Below are 14,310 nucleotides of genomic sequence, written 5' to 3'. Positions count from 1 at the left end.
GGCCTGTTAAGTAGCTTGCTTCCTGTGCAGACCATGATTCTCTCTTGAGATTCCCAGGCTCATTTCTATGTTTATTTCCTCCTATCCCTACCCCTTCACATTCCTAAGGTCCTCATTTTCTATGGCCCCTAAATATAAATTCTCGATACTAAGCATCACAGAAAGACAAATACATTCAAGGCCATACTAAGCAATCACAGAGAGACAAATACATTCAAGTCATTAAACTGTTACCGCCCCTAGGTCACCTTCAAAGGAACAAGGAAAGTCATGGTAGAATTCCAGATATTCACAGATGCACATTTCTTGACTGGCAATAAAGAAAGTGAGCATCAAGGGAAAGAAACTAATGCGGGTCTTAAATAAGACTGTGTGAATGGGTATGGTATCTCCTCCTAAGTGCAGCTTTGAAAGCAGCCATTTCCTAGGGACAACCACCACCACTCAACTGGATCTGAACCTTATTTTGCTAAATCTTCAAGAATGGCTTTTCACCACCTCGCGTGCAATTATTCTACTTCATCTTTTCTACAAACAGCTCTTTGAAATTACCAAGTTGTTGTCTTCCGTCCCTCAAAAGCACCTGGACCAATTTGTTGGGATGAACCTGACAGACAGCGTTGGCTGACTGGCTGCATTCCAGGCCCTCGCTGCAGGTGAATCAGATCTGACACCTGAAGCTCCAAGGGGCTTAGAGACAGCTTTGATAAAATTGCTTAAGAAGTTGGCTGTGACATCAAGTGTAGACCCAGATGGCACCATTTTTGTGAGTTAGGGGATATTAAGAAAATTTTTGAGAAGCTGGAAATAAAATTTAAGTATCACTGCATCTCTATCTTTTCAATGTCAGGCTAAGTCATTGTCCAATTGGCTCACACAAAGATTATACAATTTTAGGAAAATACACCTGTCTTAAACTTACCATTTACTTTTGACCATTCACTTTTTAACATCTCAATCTAAACTAAACATTCATTGTAAAAGATAGATAAGTTGCAAAACATTTCTGTCTGCTATAAAAGATAACCATAAGAGTTATGATTTAAGTGTTGTCAGATATTCACCAGTTGTGTATCTGATTTTGCAAACATTGCACACTATTCCTTTCCTGAGTGACTATATGAATCTCTCTCCTTGAAATGCTCTTTGAACCAGCTTTACCATCTTCATGGTTCCTTTATTAATAAGTTAAATCCTTGACATATGTTCACTGTATATTTATATGAGAGCCAGGATTTTTTACTTGTGAACATGTATTTTGAGAGAAATCAGTGCTGTATTCTTCAGACCTTCACATATGATCTACAGTAGCCCTTCCTAATCTCTGCCACTTCATCTGAGAAATGAGAGACTGCAGAGAATGTAAGCTGCATCCTACCATTACACATGTAACCACCTGCTCCTTGATGCGTCCAGATACAATCTATATAATAGATCTAATTTTATTAAATCTACTGCCTGGAAACAAAATTGAATTAAAAAAAAAAAAACTTTCAAAATAGCTGGAAACTTCCCATCTTAATTCTCATCTACTTTTTTTTCATCTGATATCAATACATTCAACCAAAGATGATCTATGATCCTGATGACTGAGTCTCATACCAACTCCCAACCTAGGAGGGAGAGGCTCTGGTTTCCCACCTACCCAATTCATCACTGATGTGACCTTGAAGAAGTCATCCTTTATCATTCCAAGTTATCTTATCAGTGAATCAGGTGACTTAGTCACCATGGTTGGTTCTAAGATCCTTTAAAAAACATGCATCTCTTAAAAGGGCAAAACCGAAGGAAAATAAGACTGTATGGTTTTAAATTCTCAGTCAGAAGTAGAGACACACAGCACATGTAATTAATAATCACCACCTATGGATTTTATGATGGCAATTTGACTGTTCGCTCCCATGCTCAGGTCATTTAATATGTGCCTACCTACAGCATACCCATAAGAATGGATATTTTCCATTTAAAAAATTGGCTTTAAATGAAGGTCAACAGATGGTATTATACAGCAGTTCCATGATATGATATCTGCTTAATTTTTATCCCCTGTATAACCCCTTGGTACTTGGTGACCTCTCTGAAACACCTTTCCTTGTTACAGAGTGACTCATTTTAGAGTTTATATAACAATTATGGGCTTGTTATGTTGCATAGCTCCAAAACAGCAATTTTATATCATGATGCTTTTGTCCTAGGTTTTCCCTTAACTAAAAGTGCCTTATGTGACCAATAAGCAATACGAAGCTGACATTTCTGAGCCCAAGCAGCTAATCCTAGATTGTATTTACCTATTTTCAAATATTTGCACCATCTGTGATTCTATATTAGTTTTTTTGGATTCGCTGTTACAGCTCAAAGACTACAGCTCTGAGTAGGAATGAAGCAGCACTCCAAATGTAGAAAGCATTATAAGCATGAGAGAGAATTTAACCATGGGATGGGAAAAGAAAAGAACAAATTCAGGAAAAGCAAATGCATATTCAGTTCTCCAACTTCAAATTACAAACTTTGTTGATTCTCCTGTACTTATCAGTAATATAAAAAGGGATACCATGAATTTTCTTAACGAATCCCTAATCCATGTTTACTCTGGAGCCAGGACTATTCCATAGAATCTCCATATCAACAAAAATGGAAGCTCAATATTAAAGGTGCTCTGAATTGTGGTCAAAGTAATGGAGAAATGAGCTTTAAAGCTGGTATTCCCATCATCTGGGAACCTCAACATCAGTGTAGCATTGATTTCACAATGCTTGCCTCTACATATTAATAACAACAACAACAAAAAAAACAAATACATAAATAAGCACCACCACTTTTCAGCACCTCCTGGATAATAAACCCATCTCATTGCTAATCCTCAGAACACTCCTGCAATGTAAGTATCATCCCATTTCCAGGTGAAGTATTAAATTCAGAGAGAGATTGAGGAACCTGCTCAAATGAGTAAATAGAATTTAACCTGAAGTTAAATGAAAAGAAAGCCCTAGTTCTTTCCACTAAAACGAATTCTGTGTCCTTCAAAAATTCTTATTTATTTTGCATATAAAAGTCTCAGATCTAGTATTGGAACTTGGTACTCTGAAAAAACTATCAGCTTTATCTTCCAAGCAATCCAGTGAATCAGAGGCCTGTTCTATTAACTTTTCGAGGAAGTTCTATAATTCACCTACATGCTTTCCAGAGTTCCAAAGTACATCCCTACTTTCTGAAGGAAGGAGTCATCTTGTCACTAATTCATTGACTACTGAACTGCAATTTCAAATGGTGAGGGTGGAGATAAATGGAAGGTCATTCATCAAAGGGAAAAGAAGAGATTTAAGAATGCCAGTGTCTGCATGTATGATGGAAGGTGTTGGCATGTCCTTTGAACAGTGGATCTCAGTTTACTTTCAAAATGACATTATGGCACGGAAGGGACTTCTTGCCATGGCAAATTAGAGAAGACGCATATATGTTTCTCTAAAGTTTTGTGGCCAGGTACTAAAAGTCTAAGGACCATTGGCCTAGAACCAACACATCACAAAGGAGAAACCAAGGAATGTCAAGTGAGTTTTGCCTAAGGACTCAAAGGTTTTAAGGGAAAAAAATTTTTTTTAAGTTAGTCTGATGTCAAGTGCTAAGGAAGGCAGATATGTCACCAAGACAAGAACAAAGATGTTTATCAACAGCTGAATCTGGCAGCAGGACACATAGCAAACGGCTGTAAGTAAGGAGGCCCAGAATCAAGTACTGCCTCTTGATCTAACAACTGTGTGACCTAACACACTTCACCTCTCCATAGGCTATCTCTTGATTTGAAAACAAAGGCACTAGGGGCGCCTGGGTGGATCAGTCGGTTAAGCGTCCGACTTCAGCTCAGGTCACGATCTCGCGGTCCGTGAGTTCAAGCCCCGCGTCGGGCTCTGGGCTGATGGTTCAGAGCCTGGAGCCTGTTTCCGATTCTGCGTCTCCCTCTCTCTGCCCCTCCCCCGTTCATGCTCTCTCTCTGTCTCAAAAACAAATAAACGTTAAAAAATTTAAAAAAAAAAAAAGAAAAAGAAAACAAAGGCACTAGATTTAGCAATGGGAATGCTTTCTCAAAATGGTATCATCATTTATGACTTTATGGCCATTTCAAGGAAGAATCTGAAAGGCAAGGCCACCGTGGACATCATTGTGGTTTAGACATCAGGGAATCGACCCTGGCCAGAGACTGATCTCAAGACATGTAGAGGTGGAAGGGACTGGATTTGGATTTGGACAGAGCACAGATGCAAGTTGAGACAAAGGAATCAAAATTCTCATCCTATAACACAAGAGGCAATGACACTGTGATCAGTCAGACATTCATATAATGCCACTGTGGCACTAATGTTTGGTAAACGCCATTTGAAAGCAGTAACAAGCAACCTCCATAAATGTGAACAAGGGTGGGTCCCTTCCATATCAACTCCATGCTTGTTTCACATCCACCTGTCACTGTCAATAGGACTGTCAAGAAATGAAACACACATAATTCCTAGGATCAAAGGAAAGGAATAGTCCTTTTATAATCTCTTTATAGTACTCTAGTAAAGAAACAAACAGTAAAATGTATAGTCTTTTCCCTTAAAAACCCATAAACCTAGTGGAGTACATAATCTATTCATAAACTCCTAGACACTAGGAAATGTAAATTATATACTAATCTATCCAAATCACCTATTTCTACATTGGACAAATTCTTCATGAATTTTATATTTTTTTCTTCTTGAAAAGATATAGTTCTGACTTCTATTCAGAAGGTGCCTTGACTCAATCTTTGATTTGGTGTCTAAGAGAGAAGAATGAGTATGCATGTTTGTGAGACACTGATTTAAAGTGTTGATTAAAAAAAAAGACTTTCTGGCACTTGTTTCAAAACATGTGAAATGAAAAAAATAGTAGCCATGTCCTGCATTCATTAACTTATATTAAAACTTTTCTTGGAGGTAAGATACGATTAATGGAAGCGACAGTATTAAGAGTTTTCACTTATTTGATTCGTCCTGCCAAAAGTAAACCCAATACCAATAACAGGGGAGGCCTACCTCTAACCCTGTACAAGCATTATTAATGCAACTTCAAGTGGTCTCTCTGGTCCATTATTTGAAAATAAATCGCAGGACAGCCTGCCATTCAAGTTCCCAATTATAAAATTCAGGTTTGTCAGATTATGTTTTCAGAGCAGAGGCTTTCGGGTGGTATAAGAAATTGAATCCTCATTTAGATTTCAAAAAAGGGGTGAGGATAAATATAATAAAAATGCCTTTTTTTCCTCACTTTTCTTCATTTGCTATCTTCTAACCAGATATACAGTTTCTTGCACTGACCTGAGAAAATCAGTAAATATGATAAATTGCAATAATATTAAAGTCAGATAATATACAGCTTGGCTAGGGAATACACAGCTTGGCTTGGCTCTGTCAGATGTAAAGTCAGTTTTGATTATGCACTCAACTAACTCTTCTTAAATTTCAACTCAACATATCACTCAGCTCCTATATGCAAAGAATTTCTGAGTCAGTCATTTCTGGAAACCAAACTTCCGGAAAGAGGATATTAAACCATGAACACTTCAAAGAAGATCCTGAGTCTTTCGGGAAGACAGGTTATCATCTAAAAATGGAAGAAATCAGTCAGATTGTTATACATTGATTTCTACCTATGACCTATAATAATCTAACTCTAAAATAACCCATTTATTTAGCTTGTAAGTGTAAAAATGGATATGTATATATGTGTGGTATTTGTTAGGTACACACACCCACCCATACATATATTCTGCACTTTCATCAATGTAAATGGAAAATTGCCTTTGCAAGATATGAAATAATCTTCTCAGATAGTCTAGAAACACAGTAGCAACAAGAATAAAAATACTGAGTTCTATCTTGGGCCAGATGTTATATGTGCCCATTCATACAGAATGTCTCTAACTCTTGCAACATTCTTGACATCCTCTTCCTTTAAAGATGAAGGAATGGTTCTAGAGGGATTAAACAGTTTGCCCTAGATTGCATAGAGAATGACAGAAGATTCTATCTGAAATCTGTTCTCTCTTCCCAATCCTACATTGTGTCACCTCTCCCCCAAACATAATTAAATCTGAAGATCATTTGGCAATTCCCAAAATATTGTACAATATACTATTGTGGTTAATGGAATTACCATATTATCTGAAAGTTGATTTAAAAATTATTAAAGTTTCAGCAACTTTCAAATAAACTATGGCATGTCAACCTTGAATAGAAAATGAAAATCATTTCTTGTTACATGGAAGACAATACAAGGGATACTGTTAACCTCAATTAATGAACGGAACAGTCTGAAATAAAATATTTTATCAGTTTCGGATAAAAGTAAGTTTCCTGTATTAGCCTGGCAGTGAGTGTTACATTCACCATTACATCAAGTCCTGTCTGAAACCCGGAGGATTCAGGAGAGCTCAATAACAATGAATCTCTAACAGAAGAGCTCTCTCTTCAGCACCCCATCCACCCCACTACACATACTTCCATCTTTCTTTATCATCCTGGAAATAACAAGCATTTCTTTTAGTTAATATATAATGAGTAATCAGAATGTCTACCAGATAGGGTGGTGGTGGGTGTACAACGTAAAAGCCTTGGAGAACAGGGGCTATCTAGTTGGAAAAAGTAACGAAGAATTGCCTACTGACAAAAAGCTTATGCATCAGATCAGTACAAACTTTTTAAAACAATAGTATGCTGGGGATAATCAATACTGAGCTATAGGACTTCTTAAGGCAGGGCAGCATATACTTGGGCAGAAACACTTCTAAATTTGTAAGAGGACATGTTTACAAAGACCTTTGCATTCCATTACTTATTTGCCCCCTTTTTTTGGACCTTTTAAAGGTCTTCAGTTGAGACAAACTTCCAACTTTCCTAGTTGATGCATGTATTCCTATACGCCCCTCATTGGAGCCATCCCTCCTTCATCCACGAGGGATAGATATATTCCAAGACCCCCAGAGAATGCCTGATACCCCCAACAGTGTTGAACCCTGCATATACTGTTATTTCGTGTATATACATGTATGTACATACATACATACGATATGTATATATATATATATATATATGCATGTGTGTATATATATATACACACATCCATATATACGATAAAGTGCAATTTATAAATGAGGCATAGTCTGAGGTTCACAATAACTAATAAAATAGAACTTTTATAATGTACTGTAATAAAAGTTATGTGAATGTGGTCTCTCAATTATTAGGCTGTACTCACCCTCTGAGATGATGATGGTAATGATGATGATGATGCTATGAGAAGATAAAATGCCTATGTGAGGAAATGAAGTGAGGTGAATGGTGTGGGCACTGGTACTGAGGGCGAGGCTACTACTGACCTCCTGACACCAGGTCTCCACAGAGGAGAATCTGCTTCTGGAATCTCAGCTGACAGTGGGGAACTGAAATCATGGAAAGCAGAACAACGAATGGGGGTGGGGGTGACTACTGCATAACATTTCAGTAAAACATGAGCTTGATTAGAACACACATGAAGTCACTCAGCAAGTATGAAAATACATGGGGGTAGTTCTATATTTGGAACCCAAGTATGAAATATTAACTTAAATATTAAAGAGCATATCAAACATCCCCTTTCTCCATGCTCATAACCTTATAAGGTGTATTACACTGAAAACATATTCTGCAGCTAATTCACCTGTCAGTGAGAATTAGCCAATGTTTATTTCCAGTCTGGATCCATATAGAGTAGGACAGTAAAGAAGTGAGCTTTGATTGAATGGAAGCAGAGATTTAACAGAGTATTTTTAAGTCTGCAATGTCTGCCAAATCAGCCCTCATGTTAAAAGCAAATACTATAGATTATTAACATAATATTTATATACATGTGCAAGTTCATTTGGAATCATTCAAACATGTGTACTGAACAATGTAATGTTTTGTAAAATGTTAGCATACTAGTTACAGGTGGCTCAATGATCCTTTAAGCCTTTTTTCTGCTTTTTCTAGGCTCCTATTCCCAGACTAGGGAATGGGAGCACAGTTGGTATGAGACAGACTTTCTTCAAAAGCCTCTACATATTATTTCATTTAATTCTTACAACAGGCACATAAAGGACCTACAGTCACCCCCATTCACAATTTAAATATAGAAAGTGAGTGATCTTGACCATGAAAACAGTGATGACTGGTGGAGCTGGGATATGAACTTGAATCTCTGGTTTCCAGTACATAACCCATAGACAATAGTAACATTACATATTCATAAATGATTCAATGAACCAAAAATTTTAAATTGCTTTATCTTTACTCAGACTGGGAGAAATTTGGTTCCAGTGTTTTGTTTCTAATGTAATGCACTGCATAAGATAATGCAGCATTAATATTTAATAATGCAATTTTCTTTAACTTGTTTTTATATAGTTTAATCATTCTTAAATGTGAAATTTGCTCAGTCCCTGAAATAAATACATTAGAAGCTTACAAGCTAGGAATGTTTCGTGGTATGTTCTAAACTCAGTAGATAAAATGTCATATATACATGTAATAAGATATACATTACATCTGTAATAAGAAATTAAGGGATAGTAGGAAATGCATAGTATCTCCTAAGTTATAAAGACTCCTACATAACACCTTTATCCAATCTAAATTATCTTGTATAACCAAATAATGTAGAACTCTCCCATTAATTAGATACTATATATTTTATGTTCAATGCCTAGAAGAAGAGTAATAAATCATCCATTAAATTTTTTCAACATGATTTCTAAAAGCTTTTTTTGAGGTTCTGTGCTAAAAATCAATAGTTTATAGACTAAATTATAATATATTTTTATATTTGTCAGAGAAACATGGAAGAATAACTTTTGGTAAGTTTTAATTAAGCATACACTTGAAAATTTTAATCGTTTACTACACCAAAGGTAAAATAGAAAAACAGAACTTTAATTTCTGTATAGTAACATTTTGGGGAAATATTACCTAAAAGTCAAAAATACAATAGATATTTTACAAAGGCATTTTGCACATTATATACTTAATTTCAATTTTGGCCATGAATTCTTTCATCATAATAGGCTGCTGCATACTGAATTTTAAGAGATTCATTTTCCAATACTTTTTTTTTTCCTATGGACAAATACAGAACTAATGATGTCTTTGCAGCCAAATAGTTGCTTATAAAAAATACACTTTTTAGCCATACTTCAGAAAGTAGGATTGTGGTTTTTCATTTGTTTGCTTAGTTTTTTGTTTTGTTTTGGGTTTTTTTGTCAGCTTTTTTTGTTTTGTTTTGTTTGCTGTTGTTGTTTTTGGTTTGTTTGTTTGTTTGTTTGTTTGTTTTGCTTTATTTGGAGTTTAGAGGACCCTCCAACATTTTGGGAAGTAGTTTTACCCATTGGATTCAGAAGAAGGGTGCCACCTGGTGGAAATGTGGTTGAATTCTAAACCAGATATAACTATAAACATCTATCTATTCCTTTAAGAAAGCTTGAAAGTCCCATCATTACCAAGATTTTTTTTTTTTAAGTTCCTATGTACTTATCAGGACCTACCTGGCTCTGTTTGTATTATTTCCATCAATAGAAGAGCTATTAAGTTAATTTTAAAATTTCAAGAGCTATTATTTACATTTATAAGCAAAGATTTAAACAAATTCTTCATCCATTTTATATTCAGTTTGTACACACACAATATTTGCAGTTATTTTGCATTACGCTAATAATAATGTGTTGAACTGTAATTGTGTAGAAGTCAGAAGGTGGGACTTTACAATTAAACTACCTTGTTTTATCTTACTTATCACAGACTAGGGTTAAGTCTCATCTCCACCACTTATGAAGACAAACTTGATCAAGTTAGTTTCTTTAATCCTATGTATTCTCATCTCTAAAATGGGAATGACCACAGGACCTAACTCAAAAAAGTTGCTTTGAGGATCAAGTAGAAAAAACGTATTTAATAAGCGTTACCTTATCAGTCCAGAGGATGGTACTCGGCACATGGCAAGCATGTAGGAAGTGATTTTCTAAAAATAGTGAGTTATAACTAATTACTCAAGATTTTAGATCCCTCAGTGTAAAATGGGATACTAATCATATTAAGTAAGAATGACTGGTATCTACCCATGTCAAAGCAGTCATCTAGACATTTTGTAAATGTGGAGCATTATGAGAACAACAGAAATAACCGTCATGAACATGTGATCAAGGAAGCTTTAAAGGAGAGACTACTAAAATGATAAGACATTTCCAATGACTCAGAATATTATTAAAAGTACACAGTCCCTACTATTCTTGTTGCTGCTTGTGCCTGGGCAAGGGGTGACTCTGGTCATGGCACACGTGTCAGAGGAGAGTCACAGACGAGGTAAAACAGAGAGGTGGAGCTCATGACAGGACCGTAACCACAACCAGATTCTGTAATTGAGTCTTCCCCTGTGCAGTAAGTGGAAGTAGGTGCTGATGGCCTCGGACAAGGCTTTTTTGAGATTTCATAAAATACCATGAAAAGTGAACGACCTTTCTGGCAATATCCAAAATCCTAAATCACTCAAAATCAATATACGGTGAGTGATTAGCTGGAACATTCCCCCTATTTAAACATTAAGTAGGACTTCATAAAGCTATACTTTTATTTGCATTTGTGAATCATTTTTTTCAGAAACAGAGAAACCAGAACTATCATTCACGTCTATACGGGGGGTATTATAGCTAGTACCACATAAGAACCGTATGACTGTTGCAGAATCATACAACAATGACTAATCCTGTTAATAAAAACTTAGGAATCTCAGAGCAAGTAGTTTAAACGGTCACAGCAATCATCCACATTATCTGGTCATCATTTCGTATGTCAACCTTCAGACGAAGAATAGATCTAGATCTAGATATTTTCTGGAAGTGCTTGGAAAACCCTCAGTGGGATGCTGCCATATATACTTCACTCTGCTTTCCTCCCCCTGGCAAAAGCCATCTCTTTCATTCTAACTCAAACACAATATGCATATCACTGACATTTTTAACTCATGTAAACGTTCAGAAAGGCACTTTAAAAACTCAATTAAAACAGGAGTTCTGCAAATGGCCACTCCCTGAATATCTGAAGTGGCCATAAACAAAAATGCACGCTAACTCGATAAAGGGACTCAAGCTCCATTCTCTCTTCAGCTGAATGTTAAGCACCAGATTAATCCTGACAAAAGGCTTTACTGTGCATATGTGGCTTGTCCACTATTTACATACACATTTTCAGTTTCTGCGAGCTCCGCTCTGTCTCTTCCTCCCCACCTCCACGGCCACTAAGCTGTTTGCAGCACCTCAAGTAACCAGCTGGTGTCACAGGTTAGTGAGCAAAGATTTCATGTGGGGACTCTCACCTGACTAGTCATTCTTATTGGAAGCATCATTCCAAGAGCAGTAGACAGGCTGAGCGGCTTGTTAATGAAATTTAAGGGCTGTCAGCTTGAAAGGGGAGGCTAAAGCCATGCTCCTCTCCCGAAATGAGTTTTATAATCTGCTAACCAGTTGCTACCTTGTGGTGTGTTGAAGGAAGCAGAGGAAGAAGATGAAAGGGAAAGGGACAGATCATACAATACAAATGTTTTAATATGTTTATACTTCTCTCAGGGTAGGGAATCAAGAGGCTGGTTTAAGGAAACAGCTGCTTTGTAAACATTCAAACATTCACCCCCGTAAATGGAGGGGGAGCTTTAAGGCACTAAGCAATCCCCACCACCTGTGTGAAATATATGCCAGGGAAATGAGGAGGGAAGGGAGAAAAGAGAGACCACAAGCCAGGACAGATGACCAAGACTAGAATATTAACAACAGCAGCCCTGGCATCTCCGCCGCCCTCATCACCACCACTCCGCGGTTTGGACAGCTTCTCTTCACTTGCTATGCTATGTGTTAGCCTATGCGAAAAGCGGAGCCGCTAACGGAGCCTAGCCGCTTGCACCTCCTTCACCCCACCTCCAGCCACGAGCTACGAGTGTCTGTGGCAGAAAGGCGTCGGGCGGCCTTCAACTGTGCACTCGGGGCAAAGGGCCCACGGCCGGTACCCGGGCGCCGGCAACCTCCAGCTCCGTAGTTAGCCGATAACCTAACTGGAAGCCCTCCCGGCTGGAGTCCCTGATGGATGGAAACGTGACAACACCTGGAGCCGGCTCACCGCAGCCTCCCTCCTCCTTGCCTGGGAGCCTCAGCACTCCCGACGTTACAACTTTAGGAAAAAGCAACACCGAACTCCCGAGTCACCCCAATCCAGGGACGGAGGCGAGATGAACATCCCCCGTACGGTTATGCTACAAATCTCTGAAAACCAAAACAATAAAAGGGGGTGGCCGGTGCGGAAAGACGGAAACGGGACAGAAATAACCCTCAGCCGGCACAGAGCACCCCATCTCTGCAGACACAAGACATCTGGACCCGACAAATCACTGAAGCCAGCACCTTGCCTGCTTCCCTTAATAATTAATGCCTTTTTGCTCCCAAGCTCCGCTCCACTCAGCGGACCACAGATGCATGCCAAACCTCCTTCCCCTGTTTCGTCCCCCTGCCCCGTCCGGGGCTCCTCAAAAGAAAAAGGAAAGGAAAAACTCTGTCGGCCTAAAGGTCGTTTGCCTACTAGGCAGCTTTGACCGGGCGCTCGGTTCAGCTCCGGGAAGACCCCCGCCAGCGGACGCCTCCAGGAGCGCAGCAATTCCTCCAGTGTGCGTTAATTGTAACCAGAAGGCCCCCATTCCTTGGCCCCGACCGCCTCTCCACCCCCCTCCGGTGGCCCACCCGCCGGGGCTCCCGGGCCACCCCCAGCCTTTACCTCTCTCCCCCCTTCCCCGCGGCTCTCCACCTTGCGCATCCTCTCGCCCGGCCCCAGAGCGCACTCAGATGCTCTAACTTCCTGGGAGTCCATGGAGGAGCGAGGGGAGCCTGGAACTGGGGCGGGGGGAGGGTGGGGAGAGAGAGGCGTGGGAAGCGCGGACTGGAGCCACCCTTCCCGGGAGGGCCTGGCCGCAGCTGCCAACTCTCACCTGGTCCGCCGGCTGCGCCTGGCTCGCCCTGGCCCCCGGGGTGGGCTGCTGCTCCTGCTTCATGGCTGTCATCGCCGGCGGCCCGCCTTGACGCTCACTTCCTCGCGGGCACTTCAGACTCGGGGACCGTCACTTGGCAGCGGTCGCATGTCACAGGAGCCCGGCGCTCTCCGAATTGGCAGAGGGAAAGCGGCAGCGACGGGGTGGGGGGAGGGGAGTGACGGGGAGGGGAAGACGAGCGGCACCAGGCTGGCTCCCCCTTGCAAGATCCCTCCTTCGGCTACCGCAGACCCTCCAACTCCCCACTCCCCCCGCCCCCCACCACCCCAAAGGGTAGAGAGCCTCGGAGACCAAACACGACCAAGTGGCAAGTTAGTGGAGCAGCGAGAGGCACCTGACCGCGCTCGAGCGACGTCTCACCGCGCCGGAGGAGCCCGGCTCGCATTCTACTGCAGTCCGCGCCCCCCGCCCGCCCCCGGGGGCTCCCCGCGACTCGCTCAGCGCGCCAGGTGGAACGGCCGGGCGCCGCGCTCCAGCATCTCCCGAGCAACCGCAACGCGGGAGAGAGCCCTGCGCGTCGCGCGAGCTCCCCGCACGCGCGGCCAAGGCTGCCGGGCTCCGCGGGCCCCCTCACCCCCGCCCCCCCGCGGGCTCCTGCTAAAACCCGGAGAAGCGGAGCGCGCCCGTGCGAAGCCCTCGGTGGCTCTATCGCTGCCACTGGGCATGCTCCAGCGCTCCGAGAAGGCAGGGGGCCGCTGGGGACTGGGGACCCGGAGCCCCATAAGGGTTGCCAACACCTGTCGGGACCCAAGAGGTGGTCCCAGATTATGGCCCGAGGCTCTGCACCTCCCGATTTGGGGCAATGGACATTCTTATCCTTAGCTTCCAGCCTGGATTCCCTGCCAGCTGCCTGGTTAAGTAAGGCCAGAGGAATTCTGAAAGGTGGATTACAAATAATAATAACTAATGATGATATTCTAGCACTTTTTGTTTTTTGCTTTTTTTTCCCCCCCACGACACGTAAAAAAATCTTGACATTTTAAGTCCTTTCTCCAGCCTTCCCTTGGCTCAACACAACCTTCTCCCCTTAAAAGTTCGTTTTCTGGGCATCTATCATGTATCACACTGTAAGGCTTAGAGGGATTGCAAAGAAAGGAGACTAAATACCCGACAAATTTACCAAATTTCGTGCCTACAAGTTTACCTGATACGGTGGGCACTGGGAACCTGGAGCAGGGATAGGAATCAGTGAGTCAATGAAGG

At 41.0% G+C, this 14,310-nt stretch overlaps 1 protein-coding gene across 2 annotated transcripts in view; it reads right to left on the bottom strand.

The window, feature by feature from the left end:
- DPP10 (dipeptidyl peptidase like 10) overlaps positions 1 to 13,334 on the bottom strand; it is a 650,645-nt gene extending 637,311 nt beyond the window's left edge. Inside the window, exon 1 of one of the 2 annotated variants that reach the window (XM_058715478.1) lies at positions 13,048 to 13,334. In XM_058715478.1, coding sequence (XP_058571461.1) covers positions 13,048 to 13,119 — 72 coding nt within the window. In that variant the 5' untranslated portion in view covers positions 13,120 to 13,334. Of the gene's footprint in view, positions 1 to 12,836; positions 12,963 to 13,047 lie in introns of those variants that run through there. The other variant, XM_058715477.1, reaches the window with a different exon arrangement.
- Between the last annotated feature and the right edge of the window lie 976 nt (positions 13,335 to 14,310).

The sequence above is a fragment of the Neofelis nebulosa genome, chromosome 2, assembly GCF_028018385.1.
Source record: "Neofelis nebulosa isolate mNeoNeb1 chromosome 2, mNeoNeb1.pri, whole genome shotgun sequence".
Taxonomy (NCBI): domain Eukaryota; kingdom Metazoa; phylum Chordata; class Mammalia; order Carnivora; family Felidae; genus Neofelis; species Neofelis nebulosa.
The sequence above is the reverse complement of the archived record's forward strand: the minus strand, read 5'-3'. Positions and strand labels throughout refer to the sequence as shown.